This window comes from Camellia sinensis, chromosome 10, assembly GCF_055761805.1.
Source record: "Camellia sinensis isolate YWXY chromosome 10, ASM5576180v1, whole genome shotgun sequence".
In the NCBI taxonomy this organism is placed as follows: domain Eukaryota; kingdom Viridiplantae; phylum Streptophyta; class Magnoliopsida; order Ericales; family Theaceae; genus Camellia; species Camellia sinensis.
Window position 1 is genome coordinate 79,160,638 of NC_138970.1, and position 21,173 is coordinate 79,181,810.

Below are 21,173 nucleotides of genomic sequence, written 5' to 3' on the forward strand. Positions count from 1 at the left end.
AACCAGAATCCAGGGGTAGAAAGTGGCCGGCCGACCAGGTTTCCTGGCAGGCCAACCACCTTTTTTGGTTTCCACCACAAAGGGTGATCGGTAGGTATTTCCCAAGCCAATATCTGGTCGGTAGCCTTCCCAAGGTGGAGTTTCAGCCTCTTGGAGCCTTGTGCAAATTTCTAAAATCAGTTGCAAACAAAAGCGAGACGAGGCATCGCGATGGAATTTCCCGACAAGGCGACTCAAGCATGCATGCATCCATCGTCACCCAAAACAGAGCCGAGGCAGTCACATTCGTGTGGTTTACTTGCTTACTTAGCTAGTTTGTTAATTAGTTAATATTGTGTAATAATTAGCTGTAGCTGTTATTTATTCGGACTGTATTATTTATTCGGACCCCTCGAGGGGGGGCAATGTTGTAATAAGTGTGCGTGTGTGTGATGTATGTCTTCCAACCCCACGTCTTTCTTCCTTTTATTTATCGACTTATGATGGTTAGATTAGGGCATGTTTCAATTAGCATACTTATGCTTGCATGTTTGCATCATTCATCTGTATTGCATGCACCGGGCTCGGCACATCATACTAACTGCATTGTATTTCAATTCCAAGTTGAATATGTGTTAGTTGTAGCATTTCACATGTCATTGTAGAATAGCTAAGCCTACTTTAGTTGCATTTTGCATGTGTTGCATTAGGCATTCCAGCATAGTTAGGATTCATGCATGATTTCCAATCAGCTTCTGTTTTGGCTTGGAGTACTCGGTAAGTTTAATGCTTTAGCATCCTTGTATGCGTGTGAGTGACTGCCATGATAGCATGCTTACCATGAGGCTATATGCTTATGTGATATAACTGCCTGAATGTCTGTGGGTGGAGGTTGGGTTATTTGAATTGGAACAATGCATTGAATGAGAATTTTAAGCCCATTCGAGAGTGGCAAAATCATGTTTTCTAAGCCCACCTGAAGGTGGCAAAATCCACGTCTTAGTCTACTTACGAGTAGCACCTTCAAACCGTTTTTCAAAATGAACATGAGATGTTTTGTTCCAATTCAGGCGACCCAGTCTATACTTGTATACTGTGCGCATCACATAGTAATTCTAGACTAATAACCGAAATAAGAGCACATAATGTTTTCAAAACTCGATATCATGGTTAGTAGAGGCCGATCTTTGATCGGGCGAGCGGGGGTGCTCACGAAGTGACCTTCCCCCCTCGTACCCAAGTTCCCGAGCCGAGACAACTTTGGTGATGATGGACACGTGGCCTTAGGCAAACGAGTCGGGGTTTCCCAAATTCCCCAAAATAAAATATTTTGGTGGCGACTCTGTATTTGGCAAAGCAGTCCATGTTTGGCACTTTTTTCAAAAAAATCTGTTTTCAAAAATGATTTGCCGGATTTGGACTCTTTAATGATTCATCGGTCTTGCATTGCACTCTACGAGATTAGATACAGGACCGTGACATTTGAGTCCTGAACTGTAGTAAGCCCCAATGAACAAAACGGGATTTCCCTCCCGGGACGTTCAGGGACATCTACAATTATACATGTATATTTTTAACTTTGTTGAATTCGAAGATTACTTAGAATAAAAGAAAATAGAGACAAACTCACAAACAAATTATATTATTAATTAATTGAATATCCCTCAGACTTGCGGTTATTTATGATAATGAGCAACGACAAGCAAACTAGGTAAAGCAGGAAAATTTAAGAACATAAGAAAACTACCAAAAATGAAAATTTTGAGTTAGGCTCAAATTTGAATACTAGAAAGAAAATAAATATTCTAGAAAAAAAAATCTAATCAAAATCATATTCATATTAATTAAGTAGTTGATATCAAAACTTTTCCAAAACAGAAAAGTCACGAAATTGAAGTCCTAATGAGAGAATCCACCCAAAATCTACCGAGATCCATGAGAAAACAATGGATCCTAATCTCCATGACGTTTTCCATCACTCTACCAAGTTTCATGCAATTCTGAGCTCAAGTCGCTTCATCTCTACTACCAGCATTTGCCTAAGTGCCTGTCCATACGTTCCAAGCATTCTGCATCATCCTATCTGAATAAGAAAGAAATTGCCCTTGAATATGAATCATCATCGGTATAATCCAATTGATAAGATGCTTAACATTGAAAGCATCTTAAGCGCAAATATGACTCGTAAACTTCAATCTGTATGCATTTGGGTTGATCTGTTCAATAAGGAGCAATCATTGGAGCTGTTGACTTCTTGTCCTTGCCGCTAGAGAAAAGATCTGTAGTCAAGCAACCCAAACTCTACTGCTTTGTCCTTCTTAGCAACATCACGTTTGTACTTAGCTACAGCAGCGTGCAAACAGTGTTGCATCACCTTGTGAACTCCTGAAGTTGGGTAACCAGAACCTTTACCTTCTCATGAACACTCTTCAAGTCTGGGACAGGTTCCAAATTGAAGGGTGTCCGAGAGTTTTGTTCATTGAGCGATTATAAGAAATTTCTACTTTATGCAAATTTTGGTCTCATGATTTGAGATGATCCCCTACTAAGCTACAAAGCAAACTTCCCATTGATTATCTCTGTCTGTCCATCTACTTCTAGATGATAAGCACTACTGAAATCTAACTTCTTGTTAGATAGATGCGGCAAACTCCACCAAAAAGTGGCTAAGGAAATGAGTATCTCTGTCGAACATTGTGAACTATGGCAACCCATGTAGACAATATATAGGGAATGAAGTGAACCATATTGGAGAATCTGCCCACCACCACAAAGATTGAATCATTTTACTTGTGTGTATGTGACAAGCTCAAACAATTTTCACATTGACATTAGTCCATGGTTAATGTGGAATTGGAAGTATAAGCCCGCATTAATCACATTGCCCTTAGAAGCAAAGAGAATGATGGCAGCGGCAACAAGAGCAAGAGAGAGGTTGTGCAGAGTAGGCAGCAGCAAGAAAGGTAGGCAACCGGAGAGGGAGTGGCGACCAACAATGATGGTTAGGATTAGGATTTGAGATAGAGAGTTGAAGAAGATGAAGTCAATTTAAGATTTTTTGAAAATTGATAGTGCAAAGCGAAAATAAATCAAAGAATTAAAAATGTGTGGTATATATTGAAAAAATGGCGTACCAAGTTGTGTAGTGTGCAAATAGAATTACCCTAAAGTAAAGTAGTACTAAAATACTAGGTATGTTCTAAACCACATTCTCTAAAATGATGATGCTTTGCTTCAACTCAGACCATTAACTTATCACAATAAAATTACTGTTGACTGATCCATAGCACAAGATGATAATCCCAGTAGTGTTTAGCCTATTAGCCAAGAGCCACTTGCACCTTGATATGAGATTCAACTCTTTAAGAACAGGTTTTTGATGTATTGCCTACAACAAAACTAACACCAAAACCTCAGAAGTTCATTAGAAACCTATATCACTTGGCACATAGGATCAAATTGCAATAAGTAATAGTAAACCTAGCCTAACAAATTACAAGATACAATTAGCAAGCAAAAATATCAACAACGAAACCATTTAACTTTGTTCATATCACAACCACATAAACGTTCCCTACTACTACCATCTCATTTCCAATGTTTTGTTGACACAGTTGACAATAATTAAATCTCACCAAAATACCCTACCAATTTACATTAGAAGATGAAGCCTCCTGTCAAAAAAAATGGACTTCAATGCATTCTTTTTTTTTTTTTTGTTGGTAGGTTGCTTCACTGCATTCAACTGGTTTCCATAGATATATCAATGTCTTGCTGAATAATATTACAATGGGGAACCATTTTATGTAGCATAGATGTTCCCTTGAAGGTCAACATTTGCCAACAGTTTTTTCTGTATTCGCTAAGCTGCAGAACAAAAGACAAATCAAAAAAATTTATGTCAAGAACGGTTCGAGAAAGAACAAGCAGGAGATGAGTTGTGAAGACATGCATACTTGATCTGGTGGTATCTTTTCAAAGCCGAATTTATTTGTCCATATGGATTCTGCTTCGTAAGCAGCAGGGAGCACCAAACTCTTCACGTTCAAGAATGCAAGCAGTTTCTCAATGCAGGAGAATAGTATCTGGAAGTAGCCCTGTTTAAGGATTGATTGGGGTAAGTAAAACTGTATTAGTATATCCAACAACGAATGCAACTGATGTTTGAGCAAAAAAAAAAAATCAGAAAAGTCATAACTTAATAGTTTATATAAATATACTTAACCATACTAATTATTATGTTTCTGCTTATTCACAATAGAAATATGCAAGGTTATATGTCAATTCATTACAAAAACTGATATTCTCAAAATGTAACATTTTAACTTTGTCATTACCAATTTTCAGAGGAACTTGTGGTGATAGCTTTGTATGAACAAGGGAAAATGAAATCCTGAAATAGTTCTAAAAAATTTGTGGTCTCAATAATGTCAAGTCATTTGATCATCACTAATGTACAAATGTCCTAGTGTCAAATAAACACTAGTATTCCAACACCTGAATGAGACAACAGCTAAGTAATGGATCTGAATGTGGAGACAAGACATGAATATGATAATGATACCATATAGGCAAGTCAGCACAAAAAAATTTCATAAAATCAAGACATGGACATGGCGGGGACACAAATACTATCTACTATCTTAATTGTCACCAGTCACAAATATGTCAGTGGCTACTCAATATATCACTGCAAAGTGTTAGCATCTTCAAGTGACAGCAAGAAGGAAACGTATGAGAATTATTATATTCTTGTGAAAAGCCAGGCATCCAACAATGAAGCCAATCAAGGCAGATGTGCTACAGTACCGCTACCAACAAGGCAACATATAGGAAATTTACTTGTAAAGAAAACAAATTTCCTAGAACGGGGGATTTAATCTCGCGGTTCAAAAAATTTTAGTGGCTCATATTTCAAATAAACATAGCGGGCTGGAAAACTGATTTGCGGAAACAATGGGAGACTTGCTCCATAGAACTCCCCAAAGACTTTAGTCTTCTCTATGGGCAAAGGCGGTCAGGTGCGCTTAAAGTTTTATTGCCTAGACGTTATCTTAAGACGAGGTTGCCACCACGCCTGCTTTAGTCTCAAATAGGGTACAAATTGAGGTGAACACACTGGACAAAACCCCCTACGTCAAAAAGGCAGGTGTGTTACAGTACCACTACCAAGGCAATATATAGGAAATTTAGTTGCAACGCAAAACCAGTTTCCTAGAATAAGGGATTTAATCTCATGGTTCAATACATAAATTATATGCATGTGTGCCAGAAACAGAGCATATTAACCTCACCTTGCCTTGGTTACTATTACATGTCGCAACTAGAGGTAGCTCTGCAATTTCCTGTCCAAAAACTCTGAAGATTCCAGCCGATACAACAAATGAGCTGCATGATCAGTAAAGGAGATTGTTATTAACAGTTTTCTAGCAAACATGCTCAGGTTCATTTAAAAATAGAATAATTTAAAAAATTCTAACCTCCCTTCTTGTGTTACATAAAGAACAAGTCGGAAAAATTCTTACTTGACTGTTAATACTGCACAATACATTCCTCCAAAGTCTTGGCCCCTGATGTTTCTTCTGTGTGAGAAACAAAGACAATGCTTAAGTTCATGGAAATTAATCAGCACGGAAAAAACATAAACATATAACAGTGCAATGGGGAAAAAGAAACAGGTATAATATAAGCCAAAAGGTCCGATGGTTACCCGTAAACCATTGATGGAATAAAGTCGCGTCCAGTTGCTAAATCAACTATAGGGTCAAAACAATCCTGAGCACAAGTATGTGTAAATTAAAAATTGGTTTATTGCTAAGCATTTCTCAAGTAATTAAAAATGCTCTTTTACAAATGCTAAAGATGTATCAAAACAAACACAACAGAAAATCCTCTTGAAGTCTAAAAGTAAAAAATTACGTGCCATGTATATTCAATGACACAATACATGAGATGTAATAAACTCAACTAATCAATCATTAACCACACAGATGCAAATCCAGTGAAGGTTCAATCAAAGAAATCCATTCTAACAAAATTTATCACGATAAACCAATCAAATTGATAGTAATTTGTATCTTGAAAGGAAAACCACTGGAGTATGTTGGTAGACATGAAGTGTGATATTTGAATAAGTTTAAACATCTAAAGGTAGAAGGGGATTGACTGGAGTAGGTACTCCTAAGATGTCTTGGATGAGTATCTCATCAAAGACCTGCAACCAACTCCTAGTACATTATTGCCCTCAAACTCAGTAACACCAATAACAATATCATAGTAATGCATTCTTTTTCTTCAATTTTTTTCCTTTGTTGTGCACCTCTTTATGTGGTGGTTGGGGGCTATCTTGGGAGTTGGAGGTTATAAACCTACACACACAACATTGTCAAGACGAACATATCCTCCTGAAAGAATGTGGTAAATTATTTTGTAAGACAAGTATCAGGCTCATACTCTCCTTATGTGCTCCCTCAAAAGGTATGAAAAAGTTCAAGGGAAAAAACTTTGCTCCCCGCGTGCTTGGCAATGAAAAACAGATGAATTGTGTAGCCCAACTTCAACTCTGAAAATGAGCATTTAGGTGAGTGTTTAGCTCTGTAGAGACCCATAAGGAGACTTCCAATTTTGATTATAAAAAATTACAAAATTACTTATTTTTCCAACGCCCACCAGATTAAAGGTGTTTAAATCCCTTAAATTCCATAACTCACCTGATCTTTTGAAGCACACATCTTATATATAATAACCAGTGAGTTTGGCATTCTTTTCCTTTGCCCCTAGCAGATCCCCAATAAGCCCATCAGAAAAGGGTTACAAGAAGTCTCTCACACTGGTAGTGGATAAAACCCAGCCACACCCCCACCAAAAAAATAAAAATAAAAAATTAACAAATCCAATGCCCATCTGCTCTCTTTCAAGTCGGATTAGAGTAACAATGATTCAAACTCCAGTCAATGAGGCTAACTATAGTTACCAAATCTGGCAAGTGCACATACCATGCACGTACCAAGCACATGAAAAACTACACAGATTTACCAGAAGATTTATGCAAACTGTTCTTTTTCTTCTTTATTATTATTATTATTATTTTACACATCTTCAAGTAGTATTCTTTTATTGTACTCAACTCCATTCAGTATGACCTTACCCAGTGTTGTGAAAAGCGCGCCTAGGCGTGCGCCAAGGCGCAAGGCGAAGCGAAGCGCACCGTTTGCGCCTGGACAGGTCCCAGGCAAGGCGACTTGAGTTAGGCGCGCGACTTAGACGCGACTTGAACCAGGCGGCAGAGGCGCAAGGCCGTAGGCGCACTTGATTTTCTAACAGCTAGATCTGATCTAACAGGTGCGCTTGAACCCTAATCTGTGTCGTCTCTTCCTCTCTCGCCCCGCCTTGGACTTCGACTTCGACTGGGCTGCTCGACTTCTTCTTCGACTTCGCAGGTATGCTTCGCCATCTTCTTCTTCTTCGCCATCTTCTTCTTTTGGCCTTCTTCTTCGACTTCAACTTCTTCGTCTTCTTCGACTTCTTCTTCGGTTCTGTTTTTTTTTTTTTTTGGCTTCAACTTCGACTGACTCTCTCTCTCTCCTTCTTCTTCTTCTTTTGGCTGTTCGACCGCTCTGTTTTGCCCCCTTTTTTTTCTTTTCCTTTTTTTTTTTTTCAATTATGCCTTTGAGCCCGTTCGAAACAAAAAATAAAAAATACAAATAAAAAATAATGAACTAAAAAAAAAAAATAGATTTTGATTTGATTTTGATTCTGATTCTGATTAATTAACTAAAAAAATACACTGAAAAAAAAATACAAATAAATAATTATTCACAAATAATTAATTAATACAATGTACTACTAGTCTTTTTTTTTCCCCTTTATCTGTTAGGAGAAAAAAAATAGATTCTGATTCTGATTAATTAACTAAAAAAAATACACTAAAAAAAATTTACAAATAATTAATTATTCACAAAATATTAGTATTTGTTGGATATTTATGTTTTAGATGTTTAGTTTTTATGTTTTTGTTTTTGTTTTTGTTTTTGTTTTTATTTTTATTTTTATTTTATTGAATGTGGATTATTTTATCTTTGAAAATTGGAATGTTATGTGATATGCACCTTCATGACGTTGAGAATTATTTTATATTTTGTCTTGAATCTTGATTACTTTTTTTATTTTTAAAGTATCTCTCTACACCTCATAATGTTTGTAGATTACGAAAATTGTGGGTGTAGAGAGATAATTGGTGGGTTCATTTAGAAGTAATCATAATTATGGGTGCCCACTATCTAAATTCCCCCAATTCTAAGACACCCCAGATATTTATGTATAGGCAATAAATTATGTATAGGAAGGGGTAATTAGTCCAATGCTTTTCAAACAAAAACGATATTCTACACACTGTATATTACCAAAACAACGTCCAAAAAAAACAGGCACGAGAAGGATTTACACTATTATGTGACCAACCACACAAAAAATTTGCAAAGAGTACATGCATTTTAATATGGCAATCTTCTCACATATATGCACAAACATGCATATGTTAATTCATAAATCCATGCAGCCATATGTATATTAAATTAAACAAAGAGATACTTAACAAAAAAAAAAAGGAAGCAAGCAAAGAGATGGGCATTTAACATATATTTTTCAACCAAAAACCAGTTATACTACTAAATTCTGTTCGCATCAAATGTAAATTAACATGTGGATCACCATTGGTCACCATAGGCAACTAATAAATCACTGGATGAATTAAGCATCAAGGTACAGCACAAGCAGTACTTACATGAAATATAGCAACAGCATTTGAGAGCAGCAATCTAGTTTCACGAGAAGCAATTTTGCCACTGAGAAGCCTCCATCTCACATCAAAATCAGTGATAGTATCAGAAATTTTGTCCACATGCTTCTTCTTTATAACATCCAAAAGTGAATCTGGAATCTTCTCGTCACCACGAACCAGCAAATTCTGCAAAGCGGAAGAGATCCTCCTGCAATTCATGCAGCAGAACCACTTGCCCTTTGGTAATTCCTGTTGCATAATTAACATCAAATTGTGATCCAGAAATATAGTAGCAGGTAAGCTGTGCAGAAAAATGGAAATTCCTTTAGAAAATAAACTAGGATCAAACTACAAGAAACAATATATGTGTGCACACCTTTAGATCTGCCATTTTATGTTTCTTCAAGCAGCCAACATGGTATTCCTTCTCACACTGAGAAAGAAACAAAAATAACATACTAGCTATTCAGATATAAGCATGAGGAGATTCAAAGTAATGCATTCCATATTCAAATTGCTTTGTAACTAAGCTGAGGAAAATACTAACATCAAGAACAGAGTACCTGATCACAAACAATAACTGTGGAAGGACCAAATCCAGATTTGCTAAAATCATAACCTCTAAATGAACCAAACAAGATAAACAAATACTCAGGATTATATTAACTCCAAAACTTAGCACACACAAGTGAAATATAAGCACAATGTCATAACAAACAGCAATAAAAATCTTGGAGAAAATCTAAGCTTTAACAATATGTCTAGGATAGCTTGACCAGTACCTGCACAAAACACATGCAACCACCTCAGAATCTTCGGGATTTTTTACGATTCGAATGCATCGCTTTGTTATCTGTTCAATAGGATCAACTCCTGAAACCCTTCCAGCTGCTACAGCATTAGCATTATGCTCCACATACTTCTCCCTTTGGAACTTATTCTGACAATAGTTACAGTACCATTTACCACGAGGAATGCTTGATAACGATGCACATTCTGCAGGGACCAATGAGAATGCACATTATAATCAACTCAGATCACCACCTTGTAATCAATTCAGAGAGGCAACCAGAACAATCTACAGGAAAGAAGCCGGGCAATCAAGTAAAAGAATCAGACATGAATCACATTGCATAATTTCTAAATTCAGGTACTCCTACACCCCGACCAAAAAGAAAAAGGGCTGAGGGTTAAAATGAATGAATCGATTGACAACCTTATAGCAATTGTTTTTGATTTTTGATACAATTTGTCAGTTGATTTTGATTTCCAGTACCTACTGTGAGGTCCATCAAATATCTGAAGCATAACTAAAGGACCAGATGCCCAACGAATGGATGAAAATGGATGCTGGAACAGAAAAATGTGCCATTGGTGTAGACTACATAGGCATAAATATAGTAAAATCCATTTAAATTATTAAAATAAAATAAAGGAAGCTTGTAAATTTCTTAAAAGAATCACTCAGTACTAGTTCGCTAACAAAATTCCAGGACAGTAACCATTTAGGTAGTGCTTGAGTGAGCAATTTCCCTAAGCTAAATCTAGGAATACTACAGAATGGGAAAAATATATATATATATGTTGTAAGATTGCCCTTAAAAAGTCCTACAGGATTTAACTGAATGCTTCTGCCTATGTACCAAAGTTCCACTTATTACTTTAAACTTCTAGATAATATGACACTGCTTTGCCAGATCAATGAATACAGTTCAGAAATTATAGGAACCATGACTGATACCAAACACATTGCGTCAAACAAAATTTTCCTTCTTTGCTCCTTTCTCTGCAATTATTCTATGAGAAGACACAGGGAGTAAGGGCCTAAACACTCTGTGTAAAAGACAAAAAGGCAAGCACTATCTAAATAAGAAAGCTCATCTTCTTGCTTCAGTGCCTTGTTTGGTTTACACACCAATGCAATTGGAGACAAAAAATTTCTTTTCTCAAGTAAAAACAAAATAGAAATTCAAAAAAATGCATTTAAAAAACATATAAATTCAAAATGACATTCAGTAAGAAATACAAAAACTCGGAGATAAGAGCACTTAAGATGATGAAAATGCTAAAAACAAATCATTTCATAGGAATTCAAATTTCACCTTTATGGAATGCCCTTGGGCATCCATCACAAAGCAAGAGATTCCCACCATCAGCACAAATGATGCACAGGTCATCACTATCCTTAGCACGATACTTACGACCTTTCAATAGGGATATTGCAAATTCATGGAGAGACACCCCATTTGATGTGTAAATGCATCCATAGCTGTGGACAACATATACGTCAGGCAAAAAATGACAAATAACTAACAGATAGAATCAGGAACTTGACAAAATTTGAAAGCTGGGGGGAAGAAAAAACAATACGGTTTTCTGCGTGAAGCCCAACCAGCATGAGCTTCAAACTGTGAAGGGCTGACCTGCTCATTAATTACAAAGAAATTGAATACGTCTAATGGAATATTGAGAAAGGGCTTGAGTGTACTAAGATAAGAAAAATACCTCAGAGTTGCAGCAACGACAAAATATCCCCAGGCCCCTTTTATAACCCTCAAGCAATTTCTGTCAACGAAAAATTATTACTTCACAAGATTAAAATTATTAAACAGATGCAGCACGTACTATTTATATCAACAACCTGCCCGCGAGAATAATATGCCACTTCAGTTCCATCAGGTAATCCACCTTCCTCAAAAACCAATTTATGAAACCGCAGATCTCTAGATAAAAGAAATCACAAGATCAATACCATGCACAACTGCACTAAACAAAAATGAAACTGTATAGAATTATGTACCAACTTTTTGGTTATCTTCCATTTACTCTTCTTTTGTGGAGAGATACATAGAGAAGCACTTTTTGATGACCTCAAAATGAAAGCAGCTTTTGATGACCTGACACATCCAGATAAAAGCATTTCAAAATAGAGAGAAAGAGAACAGATATAATAACCTGACATCACTTGATAGAATAGAAGTACCAACTTTTCCGTAATCTTCCGTTGACTCTTATTTTGTGATAAAACACGCACTGAAGCCCTTCCGTACGACTTTCGAGCAGATAAGTGTTTTGAAAACCTCAAATAACACACAGACATATTAGAAGAAATAAATTGAATTTCACTAAATAGATTTCTTTAGGTCCATTGCAAAGATAAGGAAATCTCACAGAAAGGAAAGAGAAATAAACCAGAAAAGATACCAACTTTTTTGTTATCTTTCCCTGACTGTTAATTTTTGAAGAAATTCGTACTGAAGCACTTGCAGAGGACTGTGCAACTGGTGCTGATCTTGAGGAACTAAAATAGCCCAGACAAAAGCAGCATGTCAATAGATAGAAATATGATATCTAACTATAATTAACTTTCACTGAAAAGAAAAAGGAATCTTGGTCAATGGAAAATGAAGTTTACTAGAAGAGACACCAACTTTCGTGTTATCCTCACTTGACTCTTATTTTGTGAAAAAATATCTACTGAAGAATTTCCAGAATATTTTGGAGTCAAATCTGGTTTCAAGGACCTGAAATAACCCAGTTGATATCAAAAAAGGGAAATAGAATATATTAATGGTTGTTAGAATCGTACGATTTGTGATTCGATTTATACGATTCGATACAAGTTTCATAAAAAAACAATTCGAATCGTGCTATAGAATCGGAAATTGAGTGAATCATACGATTCACACGACTCACTGCGATTCAATTCTATTTTTATTTTTGCTTGCATAATGTATGAAACGACATCATTTTCGCCAAACTATGAAGATATATACAAGAGATTAATTAGTTATATTAATATATGTAATTTTATAGGTATATATAATTTAGTGATATTGGTAATTTACTTTATTTTAAACACTTTTTTTTTTATAGTTATATAAATATATAGAATTATATATCATATTAAATAAAAAGAATCTTATGATTCACGATTTGATACGATTCACGATTTTAGCAAAACGATTCACTATTCAATTCACAATTGACAACAATGAATACATATCATAAATTTTGTACTCCAGTTAATAAATAAAAAATCTCAGTAGAGAAAAAATAAATTAACTAGCAAAGTAAAAAGTTTGACAAACATCATCGGAACTATACAGCCATAAATTCCATGTATCTAAGCAGGCCAAGAGAGTGAGTAAAGAAAATCTCCCTCAAAGGAAAAGAAATTAACCAAGCGGTCCTATCTTTTCTTATCCTCCCTTGACTCTTATCTTGTGATAAAATGCATGCTTTAATAGTTATTGTGAACTTTCTCAAAGCCAAGACTGGTTTCCAAAGATCTGAGAGATCCCAAATGAGAACATATAAGAAAGAAATAAATAGCTCTCAGCCTAGCACTAAATTCTAAATCCCTCCCAACAAACTAAGGGGGAAGAAATCTTGGTAAAAATTCATCCACATATTCTTCAATATAGAATAATGAACTGAATAAACCAGCCCCGGGTGCTCATTGGTTGTGACGTAATGTTGCTGGGAAAGAGGGGACTTCAGTATAAGCTAATAGCAGTAATATTAGCTAAAATAACTAGCCAAGAATGCATTCTCTATATTAACTAGCCACTTTTCATATACATCATCCAACAATACTCTTTGTTTTAGATAATAACCTTTTAAATATTGTTTCTTTCTTTTTTAAATTTAACGTACAGAGTCAGATATAAATGCACGATTTAGTAAAGTATATTGTTTCTTTCTTTTTTAAATTTAACGTACAGAGTCAGATATAAATGCACGATTTAGTAAAGTAGCAATGACAAGAAAATATAATAATGATATAAAACTATTGTATAGTCTATAGTGGCTAACCACATTTGGCTAGCTACTATAATAATTCTTCAAATTAGCAAGCTAGCCACAACTGAGACTCTTAGACTTCAGTTTTTTTCTTTTTTTTTAACTAGAATAGGCAAATTAGCTAAAAAGTTGAGATGGCTAGGCTATTGGAGATGCTCTAAGACATAAAACTCAAAATACTCCATGCGCAACAGCAAGTATGTCTTGCTCAGCTATAGTCTTTGAAAGTAATGTAGATGCAAAAGCAAGCCTTTTAACAGGTTAAGCCTTAAGCACGCTGATGTAGCATAAAAAGAACGAGTAGTTAGATGTTCGAATTTTAGTTTTTAAGTAAACTCTTCATCCATATATGATAGTTGTTCATAGTTTCTATCCGTTATGCTATATACAGTTATTTTGGAATTCATTGATTTGATTCACTATCTGTGTATTCCATGCTTCATAATTCTTATCTATACTTTGCCAATTTATGACAAAAAGGGAAAAGATAATATATATATATATATAACACCGATAAAATATTTATTTCTTATTTCTACATAACATGCTACTTATGATATTTCCTGTTTAACAAAGTCTTGCAGAGAAATAGGTTATTTGAAGATTTTTGACAAATTTCATAATTTTTGGAATTTGTTTAACAGAACATAATTTGGAGTATATTGCTGTAAATTTTTTCTCTCACGTTATGTCATGAAATTGCGGAAGACGGTTGTGAGGAAAAATGTCCAATGTAACCTTGGTCAATTTTCTGTTGGCAATAACATTCCAAATGGCTGAGTCTGTAAATGCTTAGAAGCATTAATTAAGTCACAAGAGCAAATTCTATAGTGCAAGATTGAAATTGGAAGACTCCAGTTACAGCTTATAGCAGATTTTGACAGACTTATTTGGAAACGTATAACTCATGCACTGCATTCACACCATGTTTATGTTATGTTGATAACCTAGTTGGGATATTGTATTATTGGTTTTTGAACCATAAATAATTTAGTTTTGAACTATAGGATAAATTAACTAATGAATTAACCTTTAATAGATTTGATTTGGTTTATCTGTGTGTTGGAGTTAATAAATTGTGCATCAATGCATTAGATTTAATAAACTGTGCATCAATGAATTGCCCGTTCGAACATATTGCTTTAATGTTCAAACCCATTGTTTGGTTGGTTCATTGGAACGCATGGTCACTTCATTCAACTAGAGTGGTGTTGTTTCGTGACTAGGAGTTTTTGCAGTAGCTTCCTTGTTCAAACATTGTCCTGGTTCATTTTACCACAAAATGTTCTATCATGAACAATCTATTCCAACTCCAATAGATTGTTTATCCAAATGGGAGATGTCTTCATTGGAACGCGCTATGTCAGTTTAGCTTTTTCTGATCAAATCTGAACAGAATTCAGAAAAAGTTTATTGCCCTATGTATCTAAGTTTTCTCTTTTCCATTCATATAGTTGCCTATTCTTATTATGTATTGCCAACTCATGACATGCATGCATTGTAACTTGCAAGTGAAGGAGAGACTTAGGGCTTCATATAGTCGATACCCTACTCAAATTTCTTGATGATTCTTAAGGTCTTGTAAAGATCTTGTTGATCTATGTGGTTGATTTTGTAAATGTAAGCGTTGGGATTAGTTTATAGGGTAAGTTCGCATTCATACAGATTTTAGAGCACGCATGCATTGATCGTGGCTTAGTGTTGGTTCATCATGTTTGTGTGGAAGACATTACATCGCATTAATCTCAAATTAAAACCCTATAACCATCAATATTTTAGTGTATCTAAATTTGTAAAAGCAAAGGAAACATACAATCTATTGTGAACTAAACACCAACGAATTCAAGATTGAAACATAAGCAAGAAGGTCATTTCAATAACTGCTACACAAAGCATACCTAGCATTTGTATCAGTTTCAGTTGCATCACATGGGGAGGCTTCCAAGTTCTTTGAAACCACACACGACTCACAAAGTTGCTTCACCTCAGCAGATGTTGCTAGAAAAGACCCTTGAAATTAACAAAAACCAGCATGCTATACACTCAGTTGGGGAGGGTTCAGAGTTCTTTTTTTTTTCTTTTTTTTCTATCAAGTCACTTTGCAGGCAAACATGTTAAGGGACAGAGTTATAAATAGTAAAGCTCACCTTTGCAATTTTGACAAATAATAGGTTCCTTTTCAGGCAATGAACCAATGACACTCTGAATCGTTTCTTTTAACGTTTCCAGAGGAGAATCCTTGCAAGCCTTCAACACCTGTAGGAGGTTTTTCCCATTCTCAAGGTATATATAATATGATGCACATCTGTTTGATTTACAAGCATGGATCTCAAATCGACAAGGACTAACAACCTACATGTATGATAAAAAATCAAACTGTTAGCCACACTCAAGAGACAGAGAGGAACTGCCAAGAAAGCTGTTAAAGTAAATTAAAATAACAATCAAAAATACTCACTCTGGATCCCTTGCACAAACTACAAAAACACAAGATCCCAATGTCCTTAACCACTCCCCGAAGAGCAAGTCCCTATAATCAGAATACCATTTTTTTAGTTTGAAGCCAGAATTGGACATTTTGACTATTAATAGTAACAAACAAACAAGAAAGCATGTCTGTATCTAAATTGAAACTGAACGGCCCATTTGCACAGAATTGGGACTATGGTGAAAATCCATCATCACAACTGAGATCATCAAGCAAAATTGAAACCATCATAGTAACTGATTGTGAGACCTACTACACTTTCAAAGAAAGGCCCTTTTCCTATAAAGACATAATCATGCATGTCTATACACACTGCACACAAGTGAGTATTTAGATTTTGATGAATGCCTTGCTTCTATGTTATCCACCATCATTGATGGCAATATTTGCATTTACAGCAATTAACTATTATGCAGAAAAGTTAAGAATTAGAGTAGCAAGTCTACCTTCTTACCACCATTGTAAAAAACTGAATACCCCTCGAGCAAACCAGTCGCAAAAAGCTCCTTAATCGAACTAGGTTTCCCCCCCAATGCAATCTTTTTCGACATTTTCAGTTCCAACTTCTTTGTTGGAGTCTCCAAAGCACTAACCACGGAACTTTCATTCACCTCAGCATTCAAACCTGATTTATTCTCATCACCATCGAACAATCTAGACCCAGCGGCGGCCGACAACGAACACTCCACCAGTTCCACATTTGATGTTGATTTCAAAGCTGACCTCGTAAATCTCCTCGGAACTTTAACCGGCACATTATTCTTATTCTTATTCTTATTCTCACTGTTTTTTACCCCATTAGACTCATCCACTACCATTGGCACACTAGGGTTTTTGTTTCCGTATTTCAAATCATCCTTAATTGAAGTCTCAGCCAACTCACCCTTGTTCTGGTCTTCACAATTAAGAGTTACCAAATTGCACTTAGATTTGTCCCCAATTTCAGTTTCAAACTCTGAATCTGTTTTGTTTAACCTACTGGATCTCCTACATCTAGTAATGCCATTACATGAACTACCACCACATACCTTCCTCTCTTGATTCTGATCAATCAAACCATTTCTCTCCGATTTCTCTTTCAACTCCGATTCGTTCAAACCACAATCCTTGATCCTTTTGCTGCTTGGATCCTCAGACACACCGTTCAAGTCATCACCCTGAATCTGAAACCTCGACGCTCGGGTTCGACCCAGCGAACCAGTGAGTTGAGACTGAGTCTGCAATGCGAAAGCTAACTCGCGCTTCATGATCTATACTCGCACTCCTGAGAACAACAAATGCAACGTTCAAGATACAGATCTGAGACAAAAACAAACGTTAGAGGGAAAAAAAGAAACGAAATCGATTCATAGATATCTGTAGGATGACAAATGAAACCCTAATTTCATGTACATGTACAGAGAGAGAGAGAGAGAGAGAGAGAGAGAGTTGATTACGGAACTATTACGAGGGGATTCGAGGAATGGATCGTTCCGAAGAGGTTTAGATGGGTTCGAATTGAGGTGAGAAAGTTGGAGCAATGTCTTGGAAATAATGAATTTTGAGAGAGAGAGAGAGAGAAGACGATGATGGGTCTCTCGACTGGCAGAGTGTAGGGTGGTGTTGTATTCGGAGGAGGGAGACAAATGGTTGGATTTGTAAATTAAAAAATTAAAAAGGGACTGGCTTGCCTGAGGGCCGATTTCGGATTAGATGAGTGTTGTCGGGCCCTTTAAGGCTTGGAAACATTTCTTTTAATTAAAAAGTTATTAAATTAGTTAAAAATTTAACAATTTATATAAAAAAATTTAAAAAAACAAAATTTTTTACTTTTTGCATATCTTTTTTAAAAAAATTAAAAATTCATCCCAAACATACTAGTTTTTTTAGTTCACATTTTAACCAAATAGCCAAATAGCTAAAAAGTTACTAAATTAGCATGTTTCTAAACGAGAGCTAAACTTATTTTTAAGTTGTATATTAATGATTTAAATGGTTTATATTTTAAAATCTGTTAAGCATATTTGACGTGGGAAGGCCCATAAAGGCCATAACCCACTATGAACAACCCAAGCCTACCACTTAGGGCCCAATACATAACCCAACTGATAAAGCCTAGCACAGCTGGAAGTCAACATGACATAAAGGACCAATGATATTCAAACACGTGGCAAGTAAAGAGCAAGCCACATCAACAAACAAAGATCTGCAAAGTTATTGCCACTGTACATCGCCATTAATGCAGCCCTTCATAGCATTTATTACGACAACACCTCTCCGTCGGGACAGCACACCCTCACCCTGAACAAGGTGAGCTACAACATAGACTTTTGCCCAAGGTGACAGGTCGGAAGGGACAACAAAATGATTACCAAAAGATATAAGCAGACGTTGAAGACAATAAGAAGGTTAAGCTTTTCTATCTCTATTTCATCTCTACACTCCACTCCTCTCTCTAACTTGCTCGTCGGAGGGTTTGCTAGGGGACTCCTCGTTCCCCGTTGAACTCTTGTGCAGGTCTTCAGGTGGGCTTAGTCATTCAGACATAGGCTTAAGGAACGTAGATTAGTCCGACCCGTTCTACCTTCACAAACTGCATCATCAGTTGGCGCCGTCTGTGGGAACCTCAACAAGCTCCTCCACAGGCTCCCCTCTGACCAACTCATCCTCATCTCAGACGTCGAGCCCTTCAATGATCATTGCCTCATTCAGCTTGACTTCTTTGAGTGAGGCAACATAACATTCCCTAGCAACTGTCTGCTCGCCTCTCACTGTCCCGACCCCCAATTCGGTGGGGAACTTAATAGTAAGGTGGTAAGTTGATGTGATAGCTTGAAAAGCATTTAGGACGGCGCGACCAAGGATGATGTTGTAGGCGGAGGGGAACAAAGAAGGTGAGCAACTTTGTGGTCTGCCGCGGGTACTCGCCGATTGTGATAGGAAGATCGATGGAGCTCACGGAGGTTATACGGTCACCAGTGAAACCGACCAAAGGGGTTTGGAGATGAGACAGACTTTCCTCCCCAATCTTGAGCTGGCGAGAGCAGTTGAGAAAGATGATGTCTGAGGAACTACCATTGTCGACGAGAACCCGTCTGACCTTGTAGTTAGAGAGGAGGGTAGAGATGACGAGAGGGTCGTCATAAGGGTAACGGATCCCGATGCAGTCGACCACGATTCACTGCCTCTTTCCCATACCCTGTATTTTCCACTTCAAGTCATCACGTGGCCCACCGCCTCTCGAGCCCCGCACCCTGCCACCTCACCCTTCGCGGTTGGCCCTCCTCACGGTCGGTCCTCCTCACGGTCGGTCCCTCCACTCAGTTACCCTTCGCGGTTGGCCCTCCTCACAGTCAGTCCCTCCACTCAGTTACCCTTCGCGGTCGGTCCCTCCACTCAGTTACCCTTCGCGGTTGGCCCTCCTCACGGTCGGTCCCTCCACTCAGTTACCCTTCGCGGTCGGTCCCTCCACTCAGTTACCCTTCGCGGTCGGTCACTCCACTCGGTTCCCCTTCGCGGTCGGCCCTCTTCACAGTCGGTCCCTCCACTCAGTTACCCTTCCCGGTCGGCCCTCTTCACTGTCGGTCCCTCCACTCGGTTACCCCTCACAGTTGGCCCTCCTCACGGTCGGTCCCTCCACTCGGTTACCCTTCGCGGTTTGCCCTCTTCACGGTCGGTCCCTCCACTCGGTTACCCATCGCGATCGGCCCTCCTCACGGTCGGTCCCTCCACTCCGTTACCCATCGCGATCGGCCCTCCTCACGGTCGGTCCCTCCACTCCGTTACCCATCGCGATCGGCCCTCCTCACGGTCGGTCCCTCCACTCGGTTACCCATCGCGATCGGCCCTCCTCACGGTCGGTCCCTCCACTCGGTTACCCATCGCGATCGGCCCTCCTCACGGTCGGTCCCTCCACTCGGTTACCCATCGCGATCGGCCCTCCTCACGGTCGGTCCCTCCACTCGGTTACCCATCGCGATCGGCCCTCCTCACGGTCGGTCCCTCCACTCGGTTACCCATCGCGATCGGCCCTCCTCACGGTCGGTCCCTCCATTCGGTTACCCATCGCGATCGGCCCTCCTCACGGTCGGTCCCTCCACTCGGTTACCCTTCGTGGTCGGCCTTCTTCACGGTTGGTCCCTCCATTCGGTTACCCATCGCGCTCAGCCCTCCTCACGGTCGGTCACTCCATTCGGTTACCCATCGCGCTCAGCCCTCCTCACGGTCGGTCCCTCCACTCGGCCATTTCTGGTCGGTCGTTCCTTTCACTCGACCTTCAACCTCCATCTTCCTCATTATTCCCCTCGTTGGGCTAAAGTTGCACTTGGGAATGGGGAACTACTGACGTGGGTAGGCCCATAAAGGCCATAACCCACTATGAACAACCTAAGTCTACCACTTAGGGCCCAATACATAACCCAACTGATGAGGCCCAACGCGGCTGGAAGTCAACATGACATGACATTAATGCAGCCCTTCACAGCATTTATTACGACAACAGCTCTCTGTCAGGACAGCACGCCCTCACCTTGAATAAGGTGAGGTACAGCAAAGACTTTTGGCCAAGGTGACAGGTCAGAAGGGACAACGAAATGGTTACCAAAGGATATAAGCGGACGTTGAAAACAAGAAGAATGTTAAGCTTTTCTATCTTTATTCCATCTCTACACTCCACTTCTCTCTTTAACTTGCTCGTCGGAGGGTTCGTTGGGGGACTCCCCATTCCCCATTGAACTCTTGTGCAGGTCTTTAGGTGGGCTTAGTCATTTGGACATAGGCTTAAGGAGCGTGAATCAGTCCGACCCGTTATACCTTTACAAACTGCATCATCAATATTAATTTTATAAAAAAAATTAAATTAATTGGTAATAACCAACACATATTAGGATTAATTTTGTATAAAAAATAGATTGTAAAAAAATTAATTGTACACATAGTTTTTATTATCTAATTAACTTAATTTTTTACAATAGTAATATACTTTACAAATTTTAAAATATGAATCATTTAAATTATCAAAAAATATTTAAAAATAAACTCAACAAGCCGAATTAAACTGTATAATACGATTTTACACCTGAGACAGTCCAAATCCATTAAAAAAGGTGTTGATTTGATGACACAAAATAGAACTACATTGCC

The 21,173-nt window shown here is 37.9% G+C and overlaps 1 protein-coding gene across 27 annotated transcripts; it reads right to left on the reverse strand.

The window, feature by feature from the left end:
- Positions 1–3,499: 3,499 nt before the first annotated feature.
- Positions 3,500–17,737, reverse strand: LOC114312234 (Acyl-CoA N-acyltransferase with RING/FYVE/PHD-type zinc finger domain-containing protein). 27 transcript variants are annotated; one of them, XR_014342240.1, is made up of 22 exons: positions 17,494–17,737; positions 16,499–17,316; positions 16,023–16,094; positions 15,712–15,916; positions 15,463–15,574; positions 12,190–12,282; positions 11,967–12,059; positions 11,746–11,838; positions 11,563–11,655; positions 11,400–11,481; positions 11,264–11,323; positions 11,129–11,181; positions 10,861–11,027; positions 9,541–9,754; positions 9,322–9,379; positions 9,135–9,191; positions 8,762–9,007; positions 5,690–5,754; positions 5,460–5,558; positions 5,274–5,367; positions 3,936–4,076; positions 3,500–3,846 (listed from the first exon to the last, which is right to left on the reverse strand). XR_014342240.1 is itself a non-coding variant. In XM_028258434.2 (22 exons), exons 2-22 carry the CDS (start codon positions 17,297–17,299, stop codon positions 3,721–3,723), a joined length of 2,979 nt encoding a protein of 992 aa, XP_028114235.1. In that variant the 5' UTR covers positions 17,300–17,316; positions 17,494–17,737; the 3' UTR covers positions 3,500–3,720. The 27 variants fall into 27 exon arrangements, 23 of the variants coding, with proteins under 23 accessions (XP_028114235.1, XP_028114229.1, XP_082747815.1 ...); XR_014342239.1 differs by having other exon boundaries at positions 5,460–5,561; XM_028258434.2 differs by having other exon boundaries at positions 5,505–5,558.
- Between the last annotated feature and the right edge of the window lie 3,436 nt (positions 17,738–21,173).